At 42.2% G+C, this 26,617-nt stretch overlaps 1 protein-coding gene across 2 annotated transcripts; it reads left to right on the top strand.

Annotated features, from left to right (window-relative positions):
- Nsdhl (NAD(P) dependent steroid dehydrogenase-like) lies at positions 1-23,807 on the top strand. 2 transcript variants are annotated; one of them, XM_051178265.1, is made up of 9 exons: positions 1-168; positions 1,753-1,874; positions 3,555-3,671; positions 9,113-9,271; positions 14,766-14,912; positions 18,279-18,407; positions 20,226-20,368; positions 22,162-22,264; positions 23,115-23,807. In XM_051178265.1, the coding sequence occupies exons 3-9, from the start codon at positions 3,597-3,599 to the stop codon at positions 23,445-23,447; spliced, it is 1,089 nt and encodes a 362-aa protein (XP_051034222.1). In that variant the 5' UTR covers positions 1-168; positions 1,753-1,874; positions 3,555-3,596; the 3' UTR covers positions 23,448-23,807. The 2 variants fall into 2 exon arrangements, with proteins under 2 accessions (XP_051034222.1, XP_051034223.1); XM_051178266.1 differs by lacking the exon at positions 1,753-1,874 and having other exon boundaries at positions 18-168.
- The last annotated feature ends 2,810 nt before the right edge of the window (positions 23,808-26,617 follow it).

Here is a 26,617-nt window from a genome sequence, read left to right on the forward strand (position 1 = left end):
TCAACTGGCTGCGCCGAAGCCGCGCTAGACCAATCAACGTGAGGAAGGAAGCTCGGCTGATCATGGGCTCATACCTCTCGGTAGAAAAGGGTGTTGGGTCTTGGGTTGAAGTTCGCTGGTTGCAGTTTGCTAACAAGCTGAAGGCGGCTGCAAGAGTTCCTAAACCGGGTAAGAGTTGCGGCCTTGCTCTGGGAGGCTGCTGCGTGTGGGCGACGTAGCCTGGGAAAAGTGAGAAGGGATAGATGGGATGTTCTAAAACCCGAGATGGGAATACAGAGCACCTGAGGGGCCGGGAAAGATTTGGCCTAATGGGTTGGAGGGGTGACTGAATGGGGCAGCAGAGGCCTAGAAAGGAGGAACGGGCATGCCAACCATTGCGTCAGCGGTTCACGGGGCTGTGGCGTACAAACCGAATCCAGGCGAGCCTTTGTGAATTTAGTTCTCAGGATGATGAACTGGGGACTTTCTGGGTCTAGAAAAGTCATCAAAATGGGCTGCGTTAGACGTGCAGACACTCAAATCACATGAGGAGCATTTCTGAATGAAACCTCCTTTAGAGCAAAGCCACGGGAATTTTGGAAATGATGGGTTCATAGAGCATTAAAGAGTAATGTGTGCAGGGGTATAGAAGTACCTGGAACTGTTCCAGACTTAATGGAGGTCCAGGGTCAGCTATAGCAGCACCTCAGCTGTCACACCCTCTTCCCTCAAGGTATAGAATATTAGTTTAGGGACATTAAGGACATAGCATCAGTCTCACAAACTGAGAAAAGGCCAGACACTTAACAGCACCCCATAAATGTAATGTAGGCCATTGCTTTCCTTCCTTGGAGCCATGAACCAGATTAAAAACTTTTGTGTCCCATTTGACTCTTCTGTCCTTGCCAGCAGCAGTCCCTCATATCGAGCCTCTCGGTTTTCTCAGTTCTGTCCTTGAAGTGTCCTTTCTTTTTTTTTTTTTTTTTTTTTTTTCTCTGCCCCTCCCCAGCCCTTCATCGGCAGTATGAGCTGGAGTTCTCACCAAAGTCTGCAATGCCTGGCATGCAATTCCTCCTCTCGTCATACCCATACTGGTACCCACCTCCTCATCCCACCCAAGACACTGCTTTCATGACTGATAAACTCTCCTGCATAGACCTTACCCACCCCATGAACTTTTTAAAAAATATACTATTTTGGTTGATTCTTTGAGAATTTTTGTCACTGATGTATACAATTTTTTTGTCATTTTTTTTTTTTTTTTTTTTTTGAGATAGGGTCTCATTATGTAGCCCCTACTGCCCTGGAACTAGCTCTGTAGACCAGGCTGACCAATCTCACAGAGGTCCGCCTGCCTCTGCCTCCTGACTACTGGAATTAAAGGTGTGTGCCACTATGCCCTGCATTGGCAATGCATTTTGATCATATTCACTCTTCATTCTCCCCTTAACTCCTTCCAGAGCCGTAAACCTCCCTCCCTTCACTGTACTTTTACAGTCAGTCGTCTCAAACAGTCTTTAGTAGCGTATAGTCTTATGGTTTTATCCCAGTGTATGATGTATAGTTTGGCTTTTGATGGATTCGAAGTTTCACCATAAACCAGACTTGAGGCTTCTGGCATGGCAACCATCACAGCCCACAAAACCGTAGGACTTTATTCTTTGAGGTCCACTTTTCAGTATTTTATGCAATTCTGGTGTGTGTGTGTGTGATCAAATTGAAGTACCAAAATTGCAATATTTTAAACATTTTTGTACTCTATTCCCACTGTAGGGCAAGGACACCAACTCCACTCTAATATTTCCCTGCTGCAACACTGAAACTCTGTGTATTAGCAGCTCTTCCCTATCCCACCACTGCCAACTACTACGAGATACCATCTACTCTGAGTTTCTGTGAGTTCGCCTACCTTGTGGTTGTGGGATTAGATGGTGCTTATTCTTTTGTGCCTGGCTTACTTCACTTAATATGATACCTTCAGAGTACATTCAGGTTGTTGCATGTGTCGGAATTTTGTTCCTCTTTATAACTGCATAATACCGTGCTGTATGATTTAAATGAACTACATTTTATCATTTCATCTATCAGTGTAAATTTAGATTACTTTTATTTTTTGGCTACAGTGAACAGTCCTACTGTGAAGATGAATATAGGATTGTCAGCGCCAGATCCCCACATACCATTTAGGGGGTTTATACTCTGAAATATAACTGCTAGATCACATGGTACTTCTGTTTAATTCTGTAAGGAACTGCCAAACTTCCACAGTGGATAAACCATTTTACCATTAGCCTCACATGAGTATGCCAGGTTTTCCTGACCTCACCAACACTTATTTGCTGTTTTCTGGCTTCTGATAGTAGTACTCTTAATGGATATGAGATGGTCCTACTGAGATTTTGATTGGCATTTCTCTAATGATTGGTAATGTTGCATCAATTTTATGTGCTTGCTTGCTATCTTTTAAGTCTATCTTCTCTGGAGAAATGCCTGCTCATTAAGAGCTATTCCTAATATGCATTTGAACACTCAGTGCATTTCAGACAGCAGGCAGGGGAAAGGGAATGCCAGTGGAATCTGACTAAGCATTACACTAGTTCTGAAACCCCAAGACCTACAGACAGAAAAGCTATCATCAGGATTCTTTAGTGACTCACAGTATTTACTCTCAGATAGCTGGTGTAAAATTTGAGACAATGTAGGTTTAGTTTTGACAAGAAACTGGTATGCTAAGACCCATATGATCATCATTTGAGCACTGTGACTACACTAGGGTGGGACATGTTACTTTTATTTCCTGTGTCCTCCTTTGAACAAGTGGGGAGGATATATGAATGGACTAGTGTGGGATGGGGGTGGCAGCTGTGCTCTGTGTTTCCAGACTGCACAGAATTCATCTCCTAGGATGATTTAAAACAGCAGGGCTCTAAACCTGTGGGAAGCTTTCCCTCCCTGTGACTCTCACAGAGATTTTCCATGAAAAGGTCACTTAATCTCTCCGTCACTGGAAGACAATATTGATTAAAAGTGTCAGGCTGTGAAAATTGAATGGGAGCCATCATAAGACCCAGTCAGGGTTGGCTGCCTGCCACTTCTTTCCCCAGTGGCATTCTCTGCACCTTCCTTCATGGGTGGACTCTTTTATTTCTGGTACATCTTGCCATTAACACATATTGTATCAGTAAATACATTCTTTGTTTTCAACTTGCTACTCTAGATAACAGAAGAAGGAGTATATGATTAGGCCTTCACCTGGGCTGCAGTTTTCTGTTTGGGAGCATCATTGCACATGGTTACTCTTATTTCCCGTGGTGAAGTGCTTGTTTGCCACCATTCTCCACTCACAAATTAAAGATTTTTGGTATGACTAATGAAGGAGGTTACTTATCTGGCTTCCTCCCTGCCTCTAGTCCAAGTACTCTGTAAATTAAGGGGAGAGCAGCCTATAGCACAGGGATATGCACAGGGTACTTTGGCCTGTAGGTATGGCTGTGACTCAGCTGTTTGTGAGTCTTAACACCTAAAGATTCTTTGCTTCACATACTACTAATGTCTTTCTCTATTTACGTCTTTAGGAAGAAGAGTTGATTGCAAACAAGAGTATAGTTTGAGCCATAATGGAACAAGCAGTCGGTGGTGAGTCAAAGAGAGGCCAGGTCACAGGGAAACATCTGGCAAAAGACATTTCCAAAGTAAGTACTAGCATTAAAAAGTAGGGGAGACCAGGCTGTGGTGGCACATGCCTTTAATCTCAGTACTTGGGAGGTAGAGGCAGGCGGATCTCTTGTGAGTTCAAGGTCAGCCTGATCTACAGAGCTAGTTTCAGGACAGCCAGAGCTTTACAGGGAAACCCTGTGTAGAAAAACGAAACAAAAAGGTAGGGGAAAACCAAACCATTGATATTACCTATGCAGTTTAAAATGTACTTAATTAATTTGTTCAGACAATGCTGGTTGGTTGTGTTTTGTGTATTGTATAGCTTGATTTAAGATATGCCTGTTACTTATTGCAGTATAACAAAAATCAGAAAGCAGGTGTTTTAAAAAAGCAGTAATTGGATCTGGAATGATGGCTCAGTGGTTAAGAGCACCAACTGTTCTTGCAGAGGAACTAGATGTAGTCCCCAGCACCTACATGGTAACTTACAACCATCTGTAACTCCAGTCCTAGGGCATCCCTTTCTTCTGCCTCCTGAGGGCATTGCATGCACATGGTACAAAGACATATATGCAGGCAAAACACCTATACACACAAAATAATAAAATAATTTTTGAAGTACTAATACCTTTGCTCATTACTGTAGATCCAGTTGGGTGATTTTATACCAGTTTTCCCTGGGCTTATTCATGTACCTGCAGCCATGCAGGGACCTTTGGTGTGCATGTTCCATAGTATACTCATGCATGCAATGATAGTAATGGCTGTCAGCTAGACATGTTGGTTTACCTAGACTAGCAGAATGGTAGAACTCTTCCCAGATGATGGCAGTAGCCCCTATGATCTAGTTTCTTGAGTCTCAGAAAAGACTTGAAGGAATTGTTACATCATCGTTGTCAAGCCTTCTGTAGGTTCTTCACATACATCAGGTCTTCAAGTTTTTGTGATGTAGTTCACTTTTGAAAAACATCATACTTCTAAAATATATCTATCAAATATTCATAAGTTATATATTCTTCAAGATGGTTTTGGGTCCACCAGATAAATCTAGTTTTGGTGTAGTGCTTAAATAAGGTTTCATGTGGACATCTTTGGTTGAAGACTATGCCCAAAAATCATCATAGCAAACTGCTTCCTCCCTCCCTCCCTCCCTCCCTCTCTCTCTCCCTCTATCTCTCCCTCTCTCTCTCTCTCTCTCCCTCCCTCTCTCTCTCTCTCTCTCTCTCTCTCTCTCTCTGATTTTTGGTCTCTGTAGACCCAGCTGTCTTGGAATTTGCTTTATAGACCAGGCTGGCCTCAAACTCCCAGAGATCTACCTGCCTCTGCCTGCCTCCAAAGTGCTGGGATTAAAGGCATGGGCTACCACCACCCAGTTCTTCAACCTCCTTTAATGCTTTGGAATAAGCTCTTTTCTACTGAGTGACTTCCTAAGAAATAAATGTCTAAATGTAAGCTACTAAGAAAGGATACTTTTAGTCTCATATGTAGTCATCCTGCTCAAGAAAAAGTAAAACTAGAAAGATTGGAGAAAACCCAGGGGCCCCAGCTATGCTCTTGACAATAGATTACAATTGAATTAAATTATTTCGTGGTGCTGGAAACTAAACATATAGCCTAACAGATATGTTCTATCACTGAGCTGTACACCCCACTGTGAGCCCATTCTTCTCCTGCTGTTAACACTATCATATGCTAATTTATCTGTTTAGTCCATTCTAAACTCTCACTACTTGCTTTCTATCCAAAATTTCATGTTTTTATTACTACTTATTCTCTTTTTTTGTCTGCTGTCACCACAAAAAGTTAGTGATTATTTCACATGGCCTCCTTACATAGCCTTAGACATATGATTAAAGGCAAACTAGCAGAGGCTAGTTTGAATCTCACCACTATAAAACTCTACTGACTAGCCATCGACTCAGTTGTCCCAAGCAGTATCAATATGATATATCAGTACAGGAGGGAATCTATGTCATCCTGTCTAAGAGTTGATTAATATGTAGTCCCATTTAAAATCTGGAAATGAGATCTAGGCATGATGGTACACACCTTTAATTCCAGGACATGGGAGAGGGAAGCAGGCAGATCTCTGTAGGTTCAATGCCAGTCTGGTCTCCATAAGGAATTCCAAGACAGCCATGGATACGTAGACCCTGTTTCAATAAATAAATAAATGCATAAACAAATACAATATTATGAGGGCTTTTTTAAATGTGTGTATATATATGGGCATATCTACACTTGTGTGGTTTATGCAAGTGAGTATCCAGATATACATACATATGTTTACAAAGAAGCTAGAGGAAGACATTGGGTATCTTTATTGCTCTCTGCCTTATGTTTTTAGACAGTCTCTCACCATAATAATTTTTCTACTGCTATGATAAAATACCATGACATAGGCAACTCATAGAATAAGGGGTTTATTTGGGCTTATGATTCCAGAGGGATAGAAATCCAATACCATCACTGTGGGGATGCTTGGCAATAGGAAGGTATGGTGGCTGAAGTAGCAAGCTGAGCATTCACGTGTTGAATCACAAGCATGAAGCCAAGAGAGAGTACTGGGAATGACTTTGAAACTTCAAAGCCCACCACTAGTGACATATTTTCAGCAATGCCATATCGTGTAAACATATCACCAACTGAGAACAAGGTATTCATGCTCAAGATTATGGGAAACATTCTTATTCAAACTACTATACTCTAAACTAGATTACTGTTTTGCCTAATATGGCCTGGCATTTCACATTGATGCTGGGGATTTGAACTCATGTCCTATTTTTGCACAGTAGCGAGAGCATTCAAGTTCCAGCCTCAATGCTCTCTTAAGGTTCAGGCTAGATGCTAAACAGCAGGTGGGTAGGGTTTTTCTAAAAGGAGTCTGAGGGTAAGATGGAAATAAGCCAGTTCACACATGTATTCCCCTTATGGCTCTTTATTCTTCAAGAATAGAGGCTTCCCAAAAAAAAGTTCTTTCTCAAAAAGTCTCTTTAAGATTTCTCTCTAAAAACTCTCTCCCCAAAAGTTCTTTGTCTAAAAGCTCTCTTAAATTTCTCTTTAAAAGTTCTCCTTAAAAATTCTCTAAAGTTCTTCCTAAAAAGTCTACAAAAGTTCTGTCTAAAAGTTCTCCTGAGGTCTTCTTTTCCTATCCCACAATTCGTCTAGTTTTTATACCCACAGGCATATTTAACAACTCTCTGACAATAGGGCAGATCCAAGAAGGTGATAGGATCCTCAGAAAAGCAGGTGCCTCACTTCTGTCCTGTGGATTTGACTTGCAAAATGTCCTAGCAGACTTAAGTGTCAGGGGGATGTGACTTGCAACTAGTGCTGTTAACTGATTAAAACTGACTTCTCTGTGCTATATCAGAGGGAAAAGATAAGACTGTGTAGTGTGAGATTCAGACCCGGTGAGAAGGAATTCCTTCTCCAGGCCCTATTTAAGAATACAAAGCACCCAGTATATATTCTGTATATGGCCAAATTCATAGTAACAAATATTCTGGAGTTGACACCTAGAATATAAATTGCTACTTCTGTAATAAATGATGATGGCTCCCAATAGCATAGCAAACTCTCTTAACTACTAAGCCCTTAAATTAATGTATTTAAAAACATTAGACTATGAGTCTTATGGAATCCCTGAACCTAGAGGTGTTAGAGAGCATCAGTGGAGAGCTCTGAGCACTTGCCAAATTTTAATAAACCAAGAAAAAGCAAAGTGATTCTAAGTGCTTACAATTTGACTGTGCAACTGCGGTAGAAAAAGATGAAAGGAAGAGGTTTCCTGAGAGAGAGTTGGTGGGCAGATGAGGCTGAACAGGTCTACAGATTATGAGAGCCATTTCAGAATAGGGTAGAGGTAAATCTGCAGACAGTACCTGGCTCTGAGAAGCCCTGAGTATGTCAATGATTAGTATGTCAGTGATTAAGGTACAAGAGGGGAGGTTGGTGGACAGGTTAAGAGCAACTGATGCTCTTCCAGATCCAGTGTCAGTTTCCAGCATTTACATAGTGGCTCACAACCATCTGTAGCTCCAGTTCCAGAGGATTTTGACACCCTCTTCTGACCTCCACAGGTACTGCATGCAGGTGGTGCTCCAGCATACATGCAGGCAATACACCCATACATGTAAAATAAAGATAAATCTTTTAAAAATTACTAAATAAGAGGGAAGGTTGGTTGCTTTATTTTGTAATAAGGAATAGAAGTTCTTTTTGATCTTGACTATCCACGCAATCAACCTTGACTGACTATAGAAGCTAAGAAAAGTAGGATGTGTCATCTCAGAGAAGGCCAGGTACCGCTTTGAAAAGACCCCAGGGAGGAGAGCTATTGCAGGCCCTCTTTAAGGACAGTGGTAGTGTGGTGGGTAATCTTCACTGTCAACATAACTAGATTTGTAATCACCTAGGAGACCTATCCATAAGGTTTCCAGATATTTTTATCTGACAAAGGAACACCTGTCCTAAATGTTGGTGGCAACATCCATGTGCTGGAATCCCTGATTGAATTAAAAGATGAACAAAAAAAAGCCAGCTGAGGGCCTGTGTGTGTGTGTGAGTGTGTATGTGTGTGTGGTGTGTGTGTGTGAGTGTGTGTGTGTTGTACGTGTGTGTGAGTGTGGTGTGGTGTGTGTGTGTCTGTGTGTGTATGTGTGTGTGTGTCTGTGTGTGTGTGTCTTTGTGTGTGTGTGTGTGTGTGTGCGCACGCGCACCTCCCTGTCTTTTAACCAAGAATGCAGTGGAGGCACCTGTGTGTCCTGCTATCACCTTTGATGGCCTTTAACCCATAAACCAGAAGCCAAAATAAATCCTTCTTTCCTTAAGTTGCATCCGATAGGTGGCTTCTTACAGTGATGAGAAAGGTTACTAATGCAGGTAGCCAGATTATTAAGAAGATGTCAGTGAACATTTGCATTGACATCCTGGAATTCTAATGCTTATGCACCCGCATGTGGAGCCTGAGTGATAAATGGCTGCCCAGTTCTGCCTGGAGATGCCAGCAGAGGGGGGGGCTTATGTGGTCAGCCCAGAGCCTCCTTATGCACATGGAGGCAAAGAAAATCACTGTCCTCTAAGTGGCTCTCAAATGGCTAGATTTTTTTTTTGGCCAGGGATTACCAATCAGGAGCAAGAAGTCATTGCCTTAGGCTTTTTTGCTTTTTTTTATTACATTGTCTGCTGTGATCGTGGGAATTTTAATTCCCTTCCAGTAAATATAAAACTTAGATCAAATGTATCAGGCTAGCCTAGTGGCATTTGTTTTTTCTTTCTCCCTTGTTAAGCCCAGGAGATGAGGTGACACTGGTGATCAGACACAATTATACCAAGCTTTCCCCTGACTCAGGCAGTTTCATACAGACAGACAAACAGATGTGTATGCCATTGCAAGGGTTCGTGACATGTGACCATGACGTTTATCACTTTAGTCTTCATACCTCTGGTCCTCTTGCCATCCCTCTTTCCTCAGGCTAAGAAGTGCACGGTGATTGGAGGCTCTGGGTTCCTGGGGCAGCACATGGTGGAGCAGTTGCTGAAACGAGGCTATGCTGTCAATGTATTTGATATTCGCCAAGGGTTTGATAATCCCCAGGTGCGGTTCTTTATAGGCGATCTCTGCAGCCAACAGGTAAGGGACTTACTCAGCCTCACTAATCTCCTATAGGACCCCAAAGGGAAAACCAAGTACTCATAGGCCAGGAAAACTATAGTTTGAAAAGAAATATATCTTGAAAAGTATGAAAGTTACAGAAAATAGTTTCATATACCATGTCATCAGTATTCAGAATGAATGACTGTTGTCTGTGTCATAGGAGCATGAAAGTAGCCATGAGCCATGGCTCAATGAGTGGACAAGGCTGTGTGCCAAGCAAACTTTACCAAAATATTTTATCAAACATATTATGGGTTTTAGCATGTCAACTGCTACCTTAGAGTATACAGATGCTAGGCTATATGGTATTCCATCATTTTAACTGAGATATAGTTCACATGCCATAAAATTAATCTTATTTTAAAAAATTATTTTAAATTTAAATTTTAAAATTTAGTTATGTATGTATATTTGTGTTGGTATAAGCACGTGAGTGCATGTATCTGCAGAAGCCAGAGGTAGGTGTTAGATTCCATCCCACATCAAAGTTGGAGTTATAGGTGGTTTAAGCCATCTAATGTGGATACTGGCACTCAACTCAGATCCTCTGACAAAGCAGTGCATGCTCTTAACTTCTGAGCCCCCTTTCACACCCCCAAATTCACAGTTTTTAAATGTGCACTGAAAGAATTTTCATAGCTCTTCAATCATTCCCCATTATCTGCTTCCAGAACATCTTCACTTCAAAAAGAAATCTTACACCTGCTCACTTCCCACTCTTATCCCAGCCCGGGAGCGGTACTCATCCACTTCAGTTGCTCCATGTCTCTGTTCTACAACTTTCATAGCTTTTTTTTTTAACACAATGCTGCCAAGTTCCATTCATGTTGTATGGGCTATTTATATTTTGAATATTTGTAGGTATTGCCAAGTTGTTCTGCAAAGCTATTGGGTCTGTTTATGGCAGCCATCCACAGTCATGCCTTTCCCTTCCCAAGCGACTCACTTCATCCCACAATGTTTTCAGCTCCTTGTTGATGATGGCCGCATCAGCATTTCGGGTACTATTGTCAAATTGGATACTTAAGAAGATAACCTCACTGGTTTTGTCTCTTTTCCTTTGCAATTAATGCTCTAGTCCTCTACTCCCATTGTCATTCCCCAGCCCACACCTGTCCTCCACGATAAGCCTGTCCTCTCAATGACAGACACTGTACTTTGGGCACTGTTTTATCCTAGTCCTGCCCTCTACTACTGCAGCAGGACCAACTCTTGTCATTTCTACTGTCACTCTCTGTACTGTGTCCTCACCAGTATTGGCTGCCTAGCCCCTTTGTTGTCCCTATATAACTTTCATCCCCCTGCCACAGACTCTTCTTGTCACGTGTCATTCAGGGTTCTCCAGAGAGACAATCTACAGTGGGGGAGGGGGTCATGCATAGAGCAAGAAGGAGAGAAAGACTGAGATTAAATTCAAAGACAGTGATCGTGGGGGCAAGTGTGAAGTTATTGGGACAGGCAGGAAACGGGCAGAACTGACACGGTGCACTGATTGGAACCCCTGCCTCTTAAGAGAAACATTCTTTGTTCTTAAGGTCTTCTTCACCAAGAGTAGCAAGGATATTGTTCTTTTGTGTGATGAAGCTAATTGTTGGTGTTCCCCCAAAACTTCTGAAGCAGTGCTGAATGCAGTCACTGGGGTGATACATCAAAATCACCTTCAAATTGTAGCCCCAGCACTGGTAAAAAGCCTTCCCACACCTGTATCTGATTCCAAAGAAAGACCTCCCAACACAGCATGTTCTGTAGTGACGCTCAGCCTTTTAGGTACATGCATGGACTGGGGACATGGTTCATTAACCAGAGCAGGTATTAGCCAAACAAATGTGATAAACGGTCAGGGGAATAAGGCAAAGCTTTAACAGTGGATCCTGAATTCTGAGCTAAGGAAAGAACATGCCAGGGGAACACTTAAAAATGATCTCTTTGCTTCAGCCTCCTAGTGCTGGAACTACAGGCTCTTATCCCAGCTGCCAGCCAAAGAACCCCTCACAATACACTCTATTTAGTTCCTGGTCTACCTTCCAAACAACCAGATGGAAAAAGATGCTTGCCAACTGAAAGGAAAGGCTCAAAGTAGTTTAAGATCTACTATATTAAGATATATAAATACCACTTTGAGAGATTTTATTTATTTTTATTTTATGTGTGTGGGTGTTTGGCATGTATGTGTGTCTATGTACCAAATGTGTGCAGTGCCTACAGAGGCCAGAAGAGGGCATCAGGTCCTGTGGAACTGGAGTTAAAGATGGCTGTGAGCCACCATGTTGGTGCTGAGAATTGAACCCAGGTTCGCAAGAACAGCTGCTGTTCTTAACCACTGAGCCATCCTTCTAGCCCCACCTACTACTTTTTAGAGTTGCCTCCATGTCTTTTGGTAGATCTAGGACTGCATTATCCAGTAAGGCAGCCACTGGACAACACGTATGACCATCTAGCACTTCAGTTGAGATAAGTCTGCAGTGAGAGGCACTTTAAAATAATGTTGATACCAATAAGTATCTCAATAATTTTATATTGATTGTGTCTAGGCGCTATAAAATCTGATCTTTGATAGATTTACACACACGCTTCTTTTGAGACAGGGTCTTTCTTTGTATTCTAGGCTAGCTTGGAAGTCACTGTGTCAAGAATACTGGCTTCAAAGTCACACTAACCCTTTTGCTTCCACCTCCCAAATGCTGGGATTGCAAGTATGAAGCATCACACCCAATTTCATTTATTTCTATGGAACTGAAAACTTGATGTGTGTGGTTCAGGTCACCCCGTCAAACCCTTATGCTTGTGTATGTGTGTGCGCGCGCACACAAGAGAGAGAGAGATAGTAAATAGAAGAATGAGTGTTTCCATCCACATTTCCTAATGCACACCTTTTTCTCTAAGACTGGCTATAGAAACTACAATTCATCTTTTAAAAATGAGTGTTGTGCTCTTCTCCCCACCCAGTGTCAGAAGGGCTCCATCCCCATACCTAGAAGGAAAGAATGCTACACAGAGCAGCCAAGAAGAATCTGAGCAGACAGGCCTTGCTGGGTTTCATTATTTGCTTTGCTTTGCTTTGCTCATGCCTATGCTTCAGTCACGCTCGTATCATGAGACTGGAGGCCCGGGCACCCAGGGTGGGTGTGGAAGCTCCACACCACTCCCTTAATGCCTCACTCTGTGCATCTCTTTACCTGTATCCTTTGTAATTCCTTTATAATGAGTCAGTAAATGTGTTTACCTAAATTCTGTTAAGCACATGCACAAGTTAAACAAAACCATAAAGGGAATCTGGGAGTGTATTAACTGTGGGTGCATAAATTTTCTTATCTAGCACATTATTAAAGGAATCTATGCATCCGTAGTTACTAAAAAGGAAATCTGGGTAGACAGAAGTCTTATTTGGCAGAGGATGTCAACTCAATAAATGCATAGGGTGCCCTTAAATGAGAATGTCACCATTTGCTGAGAAATGTTCCAGGACAGAACCATCAGTAGATGCTATAACCTAACCAGTCCATGGAATTATCACCCCACAGATATGGTAAGAATCTGAAAGCCATTACATTCATTGAATGATCCAACTTGGCATTAAACAGAAGTGCCATGATAAGAGAATACACTAACACTGATGTGGAATGCTTGCCACAACTATTAAGCCTGAACGTAATCGTAAAGGAACAGACAAATGCAAATTGAGCATAAGTCCATAAATTAACCTCTCTGATCATGTGAAATATTACAGTGTTACAAAAGGAAGATAACATGGAAAAATAAGGATTTGGGAAAGCAGATAGGCTGAATAGAAGTTTATTCAGGGAGAAATAACTTACAACAGAGACAAATGAACACCAGCAGGTTCCAGTCCTAAGGATGCCTCCAGATGCCCTCTGTCTCTGTCCAGGAACCAAGAGCCCTCCAGGGTCCCCTCCCCCAGACCTAGTTCCCCCCAGGTCACGTCTGCACCTGTCCCTACCCCCCAGTGGGCGTGGTCAGTACAATAGGTGCAGACAGAGTGAATATCTCACTACATGAAGAAAGCAAAACTCAAGGATTGCTCCAGATTAACAGAAATGGAAAAAAAATACAAGGTTCTTGTATATGCATGGTCCACATTTGGATCCTAAACCCACAAATAAAATAGAATGTCAGAATGGTTAGGGAAGCTTAAATATGAAGTAACTGTTACTTCAAAGTAGCTAGGAGATAAGGAGATGGCTCAGTGAGTAAAAGTACTTGCTCTAAAAGTAGTAGTTCAAATCTCCCAAACCCACAAATAATAAAAAGCTATGCATGGTCATGAAAGCCAAGCATTAGAGAGGTGGGAATGGGTGAATTTCAGAAGCTTATTGCCCAGCCAACCTACCTGAAGCAACAAGATATCTTTTAAAGTGTAGGAGGTGGAGACAGACAGATCTCTGTGATTTTGAAAGCAGCCTGGTCTAAATAGCAAGTTCCAGGCTAGCCAAAGTTACATAGTTGAGATGCTGTCTCAAAAAAAAAAAAAGGAGAAGGGAAAAAAATCCTACATCATCTTCTCGTATCCAGACCACATGTGCGCACGCACACACACACACACACACACACACACACACGCGCATGCACGCACGCATGCACGCACTCACACGCATGTGTGCACACAAGTAAAATTTAATTTTAAAAAGAATATCCTACATGTTGGAATGGGCCTACTATTTCATCATTTGATAGTTATTTGGGCAAAAATCTATATGCCTCGAAGATGCATTTTACTCTCAAATAGTTTCCCAGCACTATAATGTTTGTGTATAATGACAAAGGATTTTGTGGCACCTGGTGATTTTCTTTCTTATGATGATAATCATAAATTATATCTAAGGCCTACTACTTTGTGGAGATTTGGCACTATGGTGACATTTTGTCGTTCTGTTCTGTTAGCCTGTCAGATCATTTTCCTCAGGAGTTAATCAGTTTATTCTCCACTTTTTTTCACTTTTTTTTAATTTAATTTTTTTCCACTTTCAATAAGAACTCTTATTCTTACTGATGACCACTAGGAGTCTCTGTATATTGGTACTTTAATCATTTAAGTCCCCAGTAGGCTTGGATAGCCTCTTTACTTCCTGATAAGATAAAGCAAGATCTTCTTGGTTCATTGAGTTAACTGTCCCAGATCTGCAGCCACCTGTTTGTCTTAGGAGGTTCCTTCTAGAAGTAAGTGAAACTGACTCGCTTTATACATCTTCTAGTTACTGCGTTGCCTGGTTTCTCATACTCCCTTTTTCTTCAAGACAAGATAATTAAATGGGACAATTAAAACAAAATGTGGTTTTATCCCACATGCTCTGTACAGTTTGAGTCTTTTAAAAGAAACACACTATGTGTCTATGTTGCTTATATAATTACAAAAAGCCAAAAGCCCTACAGGCCAAAGATGACAGAGAATGTGAGAAGCCTCTTGACCTGTCCTAGGCTGGATTGATTCTTTTGTGTTTGTGTGCTTTTCCAGGACCTGTACCCAGCTCTGAAAGGTGTAAGCACAGTTTTCCACTGTGCATCACCACCGCCATCCAGTAACAACAAGGAACTCTTTTATAGAGTGAATTTCATTGGCACCAAGAATGTCATTGAAACCTGCAAAAAGGCCGGGGTTCAGGTAAGGGGAATGCTTGAGTGATTAGTATCGGGAGCATGTGCTTACTTTTTCAGAGGGACGGGAGGTGGAGTGGTTTCTGTTACTGTCTTTCTGGGCTAATCCAGGGTTGCCTCTTTCATATTGAAAAGATACTAAAAATTAAGCCCTAGGTACCAGTTGATATTACAGAGGGCCATTTGGGGGTTATACTCTTCTAATATGGATAGACCATCTGAGTGCTCAGATTGGCTAAGGTTTATTGGTCTTTGCTGAAAGAGCTATGAAGTTTAGAAGACATTGCTTATTTTCTCTGTTGAAACAGCATGTACATAATGTTTCCAATATGCTATTTAACCACCCCTTTTCAACTATGCACTCAGTGATATTTACCGTATTCGCTTCATTGTCCAACCATTATCACTGTCCTCTAGCCACATAGTAAACAGAAGTTGTGCATTTTTCAGCCCTTCCCTAGCTCCTGGCAGCCACTATTCTCTAGTCTATATCTTTATTACTTTGGAAAGCTCACAGGAGTACATTCAAACAGTTTTTATCCTTTTTGTGCTGTGGTTATTTTTACTAATCACAATGTCTGTAAGGTTTCTCTACATTCTAATATGTCAGAATGTCTGCTTGACAAGAACTTTGCTGTGCTGCATTTGGCACCTACTTTTCTTCTTAGGTAGCCAGGGGCAAAGCAAAGCTGCTGGTAGTAAATAAAAGAGATGGGCTTCAAAGCAGCCCCTCTGCTGCCAAGTTCTAGCCACTCCACTCTAGGAGATCTGTGAAGCCCCGTGCTGCTGTGGGTTAGATCAAAGACACAGAACAGTAAAAGGCAGAGTGTTTACTACTAGCATAGCTGAAGCCAGCTGGCCCCCTTCCTCAGTGCCACTGCCCCTTCTTAACCCATGTTGGGCAATGGTTCTGGATCTGGGTTTGTTATTTCTGTCAATTCCATGCACTTACAGTATAAGGTATTATCTTGCATGTTGTAGAACTTTATAGCAATAATATCATACTGAACATGTCTTTCTGAAACTTTTTCCTACCAATATTAAGTTTCTGAGCTTTATGCATCTTGATATAGATAACTCTTGTTCATCCTCTGAGAGGGTAGCTAGCTTGGTGTGTAAGGTCAAAAAGAAATTGATTTAGGGAACATTTTTCTCTAACACCAAAAACAAAAAGGTCTTCAAAGCATTTTATTTGAAATATTAAAGTGCTACTTCCCATATTTAAATCTAATTAACCAGAAATCTATAATTATATGCAACAGGGTCGAGATTGATCTTTTTTTTTTTTCAAATAATCAGTTCAACATGCTGATTGCTTAATCAAACATTTGTGTAAATATATGCTGCCTGCAGCATACTTTGGTCATCCTGTACTGCCTGAGTCTTTTTCCTAGGTTTTTGGTTTGTTTGGTGTTTTGAGACAGGGTTTCTCTGTAGCTTTGGAGGCTGTCCTGGAACCCACTCAGTAGACTAGGGTGGCCTAGAACTCACAGAGATCCACCTGTGTCTGCCTCCCTAGGTTTTCTGTCTGCTCCACTGACCTGTGTCCTCTTATGCAGGCTCTACCTTAGCATATGTATCAATAGGTAGTAGGACATACTACCTGACTAACTTCTTCAATGATCCCTTAGTTGCTCTGAGCCTTTTGTTCAAATTTTCTCAGACACTGTAGAATCAGCTTGTCAAGGTCCTTGATGAAGTTGGCTGGGATTGTTACTGCAATTGTATTTATGTTCTGGGTAATTTAAAAAAAACATTTGATGACTTTCTAACATTGAGTCTTCTATCTACGAATGTGAAATATCTCCCACTCAGTGATAATTGTACTGTACTTCATAAAGGTTCATACGTATTTTGTTGAATTTATTCCTGTGTACCCCTTCATTTGTTAATCACCAACTTATCCTACATTTTCAGTTACCAATTTTCATATATGTATGTGTGTGTGTGTGTCTGTGTCTGTGTGTGTATGTATGTATGTATAGATATAGAGAGAAAGAGAGAGGTCCTATGGTTTTTTGGGGTTTTTTTTTTTGGTAATTATTTGTGTGTGTGACTGTGTGTGTGTGATTGTGTGTGTGTGTGTGTACACATGCCTGTACAGGGGCTTTCAGAAGCAGAGGCATCTTTCAGAGGCCAAGGGCATCAAATCCTCTTGGAACTGGAGTTACAAGTTATTGTGAGCCATGTAATATAGGTGCTGGTAACCCAACTCAGGTTAACTTCAAGTGCACTAAATACTCTTAACCTAAACCATCTCTCCAGCTCCTAATTATATTGATTTTTAATTCAGCTACTTTGTCAAACTCTTAATATTTTCTGTACGTATGCCCATGTTTTTGCATAGGTATTGTATCTTTTTATTTCTATCATCTACTAACACAGCAGTTCTCAACCTATGGGTCATGATCTCTTTGGCAGTTGAATGACCCTTTCACTGGGATCACATGTTAGATATCCTGCATTTCAGATAGTTATATTATAATTCATAACAGTAGCAAAATTACAGTTATAAAGTAGCAACAAAATAATTTTATGGTTGAGTGTTAATACAACATGAGAAACTATATTAAAGGGTCACAGCATTAGGAGGGTTGTTTCTAGTTTTAAAAACATTATAAATTGGTGTTTGTCTTCTACCACTCTGGCTAGGACCAGTAGAATGTTGCAGAATAAAAGAAGTAAAGGTATATCTAATGGAGCTAATGGTGTCAGTATTAGATGAAGTACTCTTAACCAGAATGATGTAATCTGGGGACCTGCAAAAGAGAACATCCTCCTTCAAATTATAGCTAGCTTGCTTGTCTGTCTGTCTGTCTGCCTGCCTGCCTGCCTGCCTGCCTGCCTTCCTACCCTCCCTCCCTCCTTCCTTTATTGTAATTTGGTGCTGCGGACTGAACCTTGGGCCTTACACATGCTAGGTGCTTGGCTCTGGTAGCAAAGCATGACTTAGGTGTATATGCAGATGTTAGTGTTCATTTGGCAGGATTGGTATTAGAGTATCCCGTGGGATTTTGCAAGCAGAAATTTCCCTACAGATTAGTAGTCCATCCTTCCTTCCATAGAGATTCTCTCCCATAGTAAGCTACCATGAATAGAGTTAGTTTTGTTTTCTCCTCATGATAGGATGGCAAAAAAAAAAAAAAAAAAAAGACCCACGTATTTTAGAGTATAATACTAGAATGTGTCTAAAGTCCCTATGGCTACAAAAGTGGTTATCTTTGGCTTTATCTTAGAAGACTTAAAAGAAAAGGCACTCCAGCAAGTGTCTTGGAAGTGCCTTATGGATGGAGCTTGCTCATATATGACCCTTAGGCAGTTGGAATAGTAGTGATTCCTAACTTGTGTTGTACTTTAAATCTTTCTCTGCCAGAAACTCATTTTAACCAGCAGTGCCAGTGTCGTCTTTGAGGGTGTTGACATAAAAAATGGAACTGAAGACCTCCCTTATGCCATGAAGCCCATTGACTACTACACAGAGACCAAGATCTTGCAGGAGAAAGTATGTACTTTAAAGCTAGTTGAATGAACAAATACATCCACTGTTTCCATTCATAAGAAAAAATGTCTGTGAACATGGGAAAGTTAGTATTTTGAGACCTAAATACCCAGCGTGTGATATAAATTCATGTGTGGAATTAAATTTCAAGAAGACAGAATGACTTACTGTGACCAGATACTGTTCTCAGTATTTTATGGGGACTACTTCCTTTAAACTCCAAAATGATCTAATATATAGGCACTCTTACCATCTCTAGATTATAGGGAAATACACAGAGGGATCCAGTCTTTGTTAGGGATTCCATAATTTCCATGTAACTGTTGAGCAGAATTGTGGGTTGAGCACTGAGGTTGCCAGGACACTGGAAATTCTGCACTGTGGGCTAGGATACCCCTGTGCCCCACAATTACTTGGGCAGTTATTGCGGTAAATAAGGATCAGGATAAACAAATAGGCCGAATAGATGTTTATTCAGGGAGAAATAACTTACAACCTAGACAGATGAACACCAGGAAATTCAACCCGATCCTCTCCTGTCCGAGTCACGCCAGAAAGAGAGCCCCTTCCTGGCCCCCTCCGACCTCCTTCCACAGGTCACTTCCGCCCATGGCTCCACCCCCCAATGGGCGTGGTCAGTGCCACAGAAGGAGACAAAGTGAATATCCCACTACAGGCAGTGGCCTTGTTTCCTAGGCCTTTGTAGCACATCACACACTGAGGTTTGCTCTCTAAGCCAGTACTTGGAAACTGAGACTCTACACTGAACTGCTCTGCTTGTTCTCACTGCCATCTGAGAATAGGGCATAGTCACATGGAAATCACAGCAGAGCCTGTCCTCACCTACTTAAGAAGTCCTATGTCCAGGATATGCCCTCCTGTTCTGTGGAACTAGGCTTAAGGGAAATCAAAGCCTACCATGGGCCTCCAGATAATACTAGTTAACCCAGAGGCCCTGTGCACTGGCTCCTGAGGTGCTAGGTTTCCAACCCACAGCTGAGTTGGCTCATGACCTCCAGATGGAAGCCCGGGCTCAATCCATCAACATGTCACTGGCATGGACTTTTGGGGTTGGTGTAGCAACTTTTCAAACTCTATAGAGATAGCCATGTTAGAGGCCATTTGAAGGCTTGGTCATTCCCCTCAGCACTACAGACACTTAGCAGCGTTTGAAGGGAGTTGGTTCAGGAAGCTCTGGTTGCTTTCACTCAATTGATAACTAGTTTAAAGTAGCTAGGACTATAATCTGTATATATATATATATATATATATATATATGTATGTATGTATGTATGTATGTATGTATGTATGTATGTATGTCCTTGTGCTTAAAAGACAAGTGCTTTGCTAACTGAGCTAACTTCACAACTATATGTGTCTGTTTTTGACTGAACTGTTTATTACATAGTGGATGAGTATGTTTGAAGCCTTGCACATGCTACTGAATGCAGGAGCTCTTTTGGTGGTAACAGCCTTACTGGAGTCAAGCTACCTCATTAACTAAAATTCTCAGACCTTTTCTATAAATCTAAGATAGGATATACCTTCTGGCTGCATGTATTCATAGCCATTGAACACAATCTGAGCTTTCTCATGTGTTAAGCCAGTTTTCTCCTTCATTGTTGGTTTTTCATGGCTAGATGGGATACAGAATTGTAGTGTGAGATCTTGTCCCAAGGCAGACAATTATCCAGTGGCCTGCACATACACCAAGTATGTCATTGATCTGTGTCCTAATGGGAAATATTCCACACATAGTAGGTACCATCTTAGCTCAGGAGAAGTCTTACAGTGGACCCTTTCCCTCCTGCTCTCTTTCAGGAAGTATTGGATGCCAACAACCCTGAGAAGAATTTCTTAACCACAGCCATTCGTCCTCATGGCATTTTTGGTCCAAGGGACCCACAGTTAGTCCCCATCCTAATTGATGCAGCTAGAAAAGGCAAAATGAAGTTCATGATTGGGTAAGGCAACTACCATTGACATTCTGTCCCCTTTAGATTGTGTGAGCACAAATGCAGATAATAATTTGAGAATGCCAAGCAGCATCGTGTAATACTATGAGTCTGTTCAGGCTTCTGTAACAAAATACTTTAGCCTGGAAGACTTCACAAACAAGAGTAACTCACAGCTCACAGATCGAGAAGTCCAAGATCAGCCATTAGTAAACGTGGTGTCTAAGAGTCTAATCTTCTTACCTGCTCTGTACTTTATGTGATTCAGGGGACAAACAGACTTCCTCATGCCTCTTTTATAAGGGCATTGACACCATTCATGAGGGCAGAGCTCTTCATGGTCTAATTGCCCTGCAAAGTTTCCACCTCAGAACACAAGCACAGTAGGAATTAGGTTCTAACAAGACTATAGAGGGAACACAAACATTCAGACCATACATGTGTGATGTTGTCTATTGCCCTCCATGTTGATTTCCTGGAACTGGCATCCCAAACTCCCACAAATAGTTCTTAAAACAGCAAAAATTAATTCTCAGTTATGGAAGTCTGAAATGCAACTATTGGCAGGCCTGGCTCCTGGCTGCTATGAGAAGAATTATGCTCCAAGCCTCTATGGGGTACTCCTTGCTGCTCCTTGCGTGGCAGTGCACTCATTCCTCCTGCCTCTTCCTGCCTTTACACATGACCATCTTCTGTGTTATATGTTGCCAAGTTTCCCTTTTTCTATTACGACATCAGTTATTGAGCCAGTTATTGAGCCAAGACTTCTACCCTTGTCTGACCTTAACTGATTTCATCTGCAGAGACCCCATTTCAACATAAGATCAACTCCACAATTTCCAAAGGAGTATAAATTTTGGAAGGATATTATTCAGTTCTGTATACTCTTTCAGGTACACCGGGAAAAGATGTGTGTCCCTGCTTAGAAATTAAAGAAGTGAGCTGGGTGATGGTGGCACACACCTTTAATCCCAGCACCTGGGAGGTAGAAACAGGTGGATTTCTGAGTTCGAAACCAGCCTGGTCTACAGAGATAGTTCCTGAACAGCTAGGGCTACACAGAAAAACCCTGTCTTGAACACACACACACACACACACACAAAGGAATATGAAGTTCTGGAGGGAAGCAGTAACCCTTTGACTCCTTGCATGTACAAGGCAGTTACTGTGTGTTTAAAAAGTAGAGAATGATAGTAAGTATGGTTGGCTGCTAACCATGCCCTTTCTTGAATCAATTTTCTTTTCTTTTTTCTTTTCTTTTTTTTTTTTTTTTTTTTTTTTTTTTTGAGATGGGGTCTTACTATGTGGCTCTGATTGCCCTGGAACTCACTCTGTAGACCAGGCTGGCCTGAAACTCAGAGATGCTCCTGCTCTGCTTCTCTAATGCTAGGATTCAAGGTATAAGCCAATATGCCTGGTGCCTTTCACATTTTATCCCAGCGCCATGTCTTCCTTTACTTACTAAATGTTATTGATGCCCTGACTTAAGACTTTGAGGGATCTTAGAGACGGCCAAGAGAAAACTGGAAGACCATTGACCTGGTGTACCCTGGGAAAGTGGTCGAGATCTATACACCAAATCAAAGCCCAAGAAGACACACTGGTGCTGATTATGCAGGGCACCACAGTTTCACATTCATGCAATATAGCACTGCCCCAAAGGTCCCAGTAGTTGCAATCACTCAGTACCAGAGGCAGGCACTATTACAATAGAAATGGGTTCGTCTCTCAAATGCCTCAGAGCTAGGGCTTTGTGGGGCTGGCAGCCAAACACAACTGTAATATTTCTTGTGTACCTACAGAAATGGGGAGAACCTGGTGGACTTCACCTTTGTGGAGAATGTGGTCCATGGACATATCTTGGCAGCTGAGCACTTATCCCAAGATGCAGCTCTGGGTGGGAAGGTAAGACAGTTGCTTCTCCTAGCATTTTAACACCCACTGGGAAAGTTCTAGGTTACGTTGAACAGCCAATATCTAGGACCCGAGCTTCAGGACTTCCTTCTCTATAACCCCATGCTCACTCCAGGCCTAATCGTGTGTACATTAGGCAGATGCTTACTCCTCGCTTTTCTCCTCATATTTTCAGATCTCTATCCTCCCTCACCCCCCATACATGGCTCATATTGCTCAGGCCTGACACTCCTCTAGCAGGTGATATAAATGCAGTCACTCAGAACTCAGCAGAGTTGAGAGGGTCTACTCTGTTACCCCCACCTCAGGCTCACTGTCTTCCTTGTTTCTCACTGCGAACTCTGTAATCCTTCTGAGCATTCATGCTCATTTCTCCCTGTGAACCTTTTCTATTTTCCCACTTACAACTTTTGGTTTAGAACAAACAACGTGTTTGAAAGATCTAATAGGTACCATTTGTTACATCCAAAGATAAAACTGTAGAGTTTTACCATGGACTATAATGACCAAAAGTAACGTCCTAAGTGCAAGCTAAACTTCACTTATAGTCCTGGCCTCTTTGTAGAATGTATATCACTTTCCCTCTCTGCCCTTATGTATTGCCCATTCTGAGAATCTAAGACAGAGTGTGATATACTGCAGTAGCTAGGCATGTAAGGCCTCATAACTCACATGTCCCTTTTAGTGTCTGCCCCTGCAAAAGAGATAAGGCAGTGACCCTGCTTTTCCACAGTAGGAGTTGTAAGGGGAGCCAGTAGCTAGTTGAACTTCGAGACCCATATGTGGCCTATTTCCTCCAGTCGCTGTGCAGGCCTCTCTAACTTTGTGTTCCTTTACCCAGGCATTTCACATTACCAATGATGAGCCAATCCCTTTCTGGACGTTCCTGTCCCGCATGCTGACAGGCCTCAATTATGAGGCCCCCAAGTACCACATCCCATACTGGGTGGCCTACTACCTTGCTTTCCTGCTCTCTCTGGTGGTGATGGTGGTCAGTCCTCTCATCCAAATTCAGCCAACTTTTACACCAATGCGTGTGGCACTGGCTGGTACATTCCACTACTACAGTTGTGAGAAAGCCAAAAAGCTCATTGGGTACCGGCCACTGGTCACCATGGATGACGCCGTGGAAAGGACAGTGCAGAGTTTCCACCACCTGCGGAAGGGCAAGTGATGTGCCCAAATGCCCACATCAATAATTTTTTCTTCTCTCTTCTAATATGTCAGTATCCTTACGTGAGTTTCTTCTGAGCTATGTTCCCCTTGCTGGTTAAATGGTAACATACCCGAGTCCCTCCATGAGGAGGTAACAACAGGAGACATTTCTTGCAGGATAGTATTGGCCTTAGAGCAGGCAGACACTGCTTTGGTCTTTCTTCCTTCCCCCCACATCTCTCTCATAAAGACAGCCCTGAGTATACCAACATTAAATTGAAAACCACAAGATTTTGTTCACATTCTTAAAAATGGAAGCAAAATCAGAAATTGTAAACACAAAGTAAGACCTCAGACATGCAGTTCTTATGACTTATGATCACAGTAGAATTGTTAGAAGTGTTGACGACTGTGACCCAATCCCTAAGAATAAATCCACTCCTGGCCCCTTGCTGCCTTGCATACTGTCAGGGTCTCTTTCATTTGGTTCCAGTGTCTGCCTGCATTGTTTTGCCATAAAACATTTCCTTTTCTCCGTAGACTCTAGTGGTGGTCGTTAGTTGTCAGTGGTGATATGATACAGTGTGTGCTAATATTGTCCACTGTGTGCTGTGTTACCTGCTTAGCTCCTAGTAACGTGGAATACTGGGCTGGTTAGCAATAAGCTGGAGAGAGTGGTTTTCTTCTCCGTGATGTTTGAGTAGAAACTCCTTCATGAGATGATGCTTAATGGGCTTCAGACATCCTTGCAGCTCGCCTCACAGAAACATATCAAACCATCTCCCATGTTGTGTTTCTTGACCATACATGAAGTAACAGTGTACCTTGCACTTCCTGGTATAAGTTCACTTCAGGAGAGGACACAAGTGGAAAAGCTAGTTTGGGAAGCAGTAGGACATTAATAAGCTAAAGAGGGAGGCAGGGAATAACCTTTATTCTGTAGGTCTGGACAACTTGCGGTGGTTCATACAACTAAGGATTTACTCAGTGGAGGCCAAGGATCCAGAAAATCTTCTGGCCTGCTCTACATGGGAGGCCAGAGAGTAGTAAGTAGCATAATAATGAGTTAGAACTGAACATTTAATGGACATACTTAGAAAGGAATAAGAAGTAAGCACAGAAAGGAAAGATGCACCTTAGATGGGAACAGAGCTTAGGAGTTGCTCAGAAGTACTGGATAAGAAAGCTAACAAACAGAAAACCAAATGCCTTAAAACTCCTTTGAAAATCTTAACTGCTTATGGACTAAAGATGTCTTTCTCTTCTGTAAGCCTTTTGTCACTGTGACAAAATATCTGACATCAACAACTTAAAAGCAAAAAAAAAAAATGTTTTTAAGAACCTACTCTATGGTTGGTTGTCTCTGTTGCTTTTGGGACTGTGGTGCCCTATCCCATTCAAGGAAATACCTCAAAGACCTCCGTCTAGGCCATACCTGTTAAAGGAGCTACCACTTCCCAGCCACACCAGGAGATGGAGTACAAACCTTCAACACACAGGCCTGCAGGAGGTATTGAAGACTCCAACTGAAGCTGTCCTTGACCTCTACAGTCTACACATTTGCAGTGGGTGCTGCTGTTTGCAGTGAGTACAGCCAGCCTAGATCCTGTGTGTCTGGTATGGACATTGTAGCAGGGTCACATAACTAATATATAACGGAAAACTGCTGAAATTCAAAACGAGGGAAATTGGGGCAAAGAACATGGGCCAGTGGTAAAGAGCACCTGTTCCTCCTGTATAGGACCCAGTTCAGTTTCCAGTACCCATAGGGAGGCTCAGGAAATATTTGTTACTCTACTTCCTGGGGTGCGGTGCATCTCTGCCTTCCATGGGTACCAAGTATGCATGTTCTATGCATACAGACAAAACAGTCATATGTATAAAAATAAATCTTTTTTAAGGGAAAATTACAGAGTATCATAAGCAGGAGATGGGCCTATGAGCGAACATGGTGTAGGGAAAAACTGGAGCTAGGCATGGAAGCAGTGTCTCCTCAGACCTGAAAGATGAGATGACTTAATTAGAAAGAGACTGGAGGAACCCTTCAGACAGACCATAAGTACCCAGCTGACTCCTCTTTCCTTACTTTCTTCACTCAGACCCACTCACCCTCTGTGCCAGTTTGGAGGAAGTCAAGTGCCAGGAAATTTCAGCCTCAGGCCACACCCCAAACATGCGACTGAGGGCGGAGCTGGCACTGTGTCCACAAGCCCTACAGATGGTTTCAACCATTAAAGTAGTCTCCCCTAGATCATTGAGTGTAGCTAGAGCCTCACCTCAGCCACCTACAAGTCATAACTTGCTCTCATCTCGGGCCCAAGTGCCAGAGGTTACCCTACCTGTTTGATTCCTGATGACTGATGGCTTACAGTGGCTGCCTAGAGCATGGAGCTTAGCCTCTGCCTCTCCCATGTGGTACTTTCTCTCTGCAGAATCAGGGCCAGAGGAAGGCAGTTAGGTCCCTGTGTGTCTGCTGGGGATATCTCCCATTTCAACCCTTCTTCCCTTCTCTGTGGCTGTTGACCTAGTTCCTGAGTCAGGTGTGCTGTGACAGCAAGATGATCTGTCCCTCTTCCAGTCCAGTCTCTACACGTGGTATGTCAGACCCAAAGCAAAAACAATTGTAGCTTCCATTTCACTACCAACAATGCTTTAGCAGGTCTCTGTTCCCCACCTTACCTTTCAACCCCGACCATTCGTCTAACGTGCTGTATTCCAGCAAAACTGCACTCATGCCCTGTCATTCACGCACTTACTCAGGTTGTCCTGCTTACTGACAGTATTTTTGTGGCTCTGTCTCCAAGTCTAGAGTGAAGCGTTCTTCCTCAGAATCCTATCTTTACCTGTCTCCTCTCTGGTTCTCCAGCCTGTGACTCTTGACTTTCACCTCGTTTCATGTGTTCCCTGCCTTTGCTTTCTCCTACTTCCACCAGGTGAGCACAGAGTGGGTGCTCAGTAAGCATAGGTGATCATCTTTCCTGGCTTGGTGTCCTACAGGAACAATAGCAATCACAAAAGGGAATGGCCAGCCAGGTTAGGGTAGAGCAGAGCCACAGTCCCAGCATACATGCTTGGCATCTGCAACCTCTGAGTACCATAAGTTAGCCTTTCAAAATGTATCTTCCACCAACGTGTCGGACAAGACTGACCTAATACAAATTACAAGCTAGGGAATTGGGGCTAGGCAGC

The sequence above is a fragment of the Phodopus roborovskii genome, unplaced genomic scaffold, assembly GCF_943737965.1.
Source record: "Phodopus roborovskii unplaced genomic scaffold, PHOROB, whole genome shotgun sequence".
Taxonomy (NCBI): domain Eukaryota; kingdom Metazoa; phylum Chordata; class Mammalia; order Rodentia; family Cricetidae; genus Phodopus; species Phodopus roborovskii.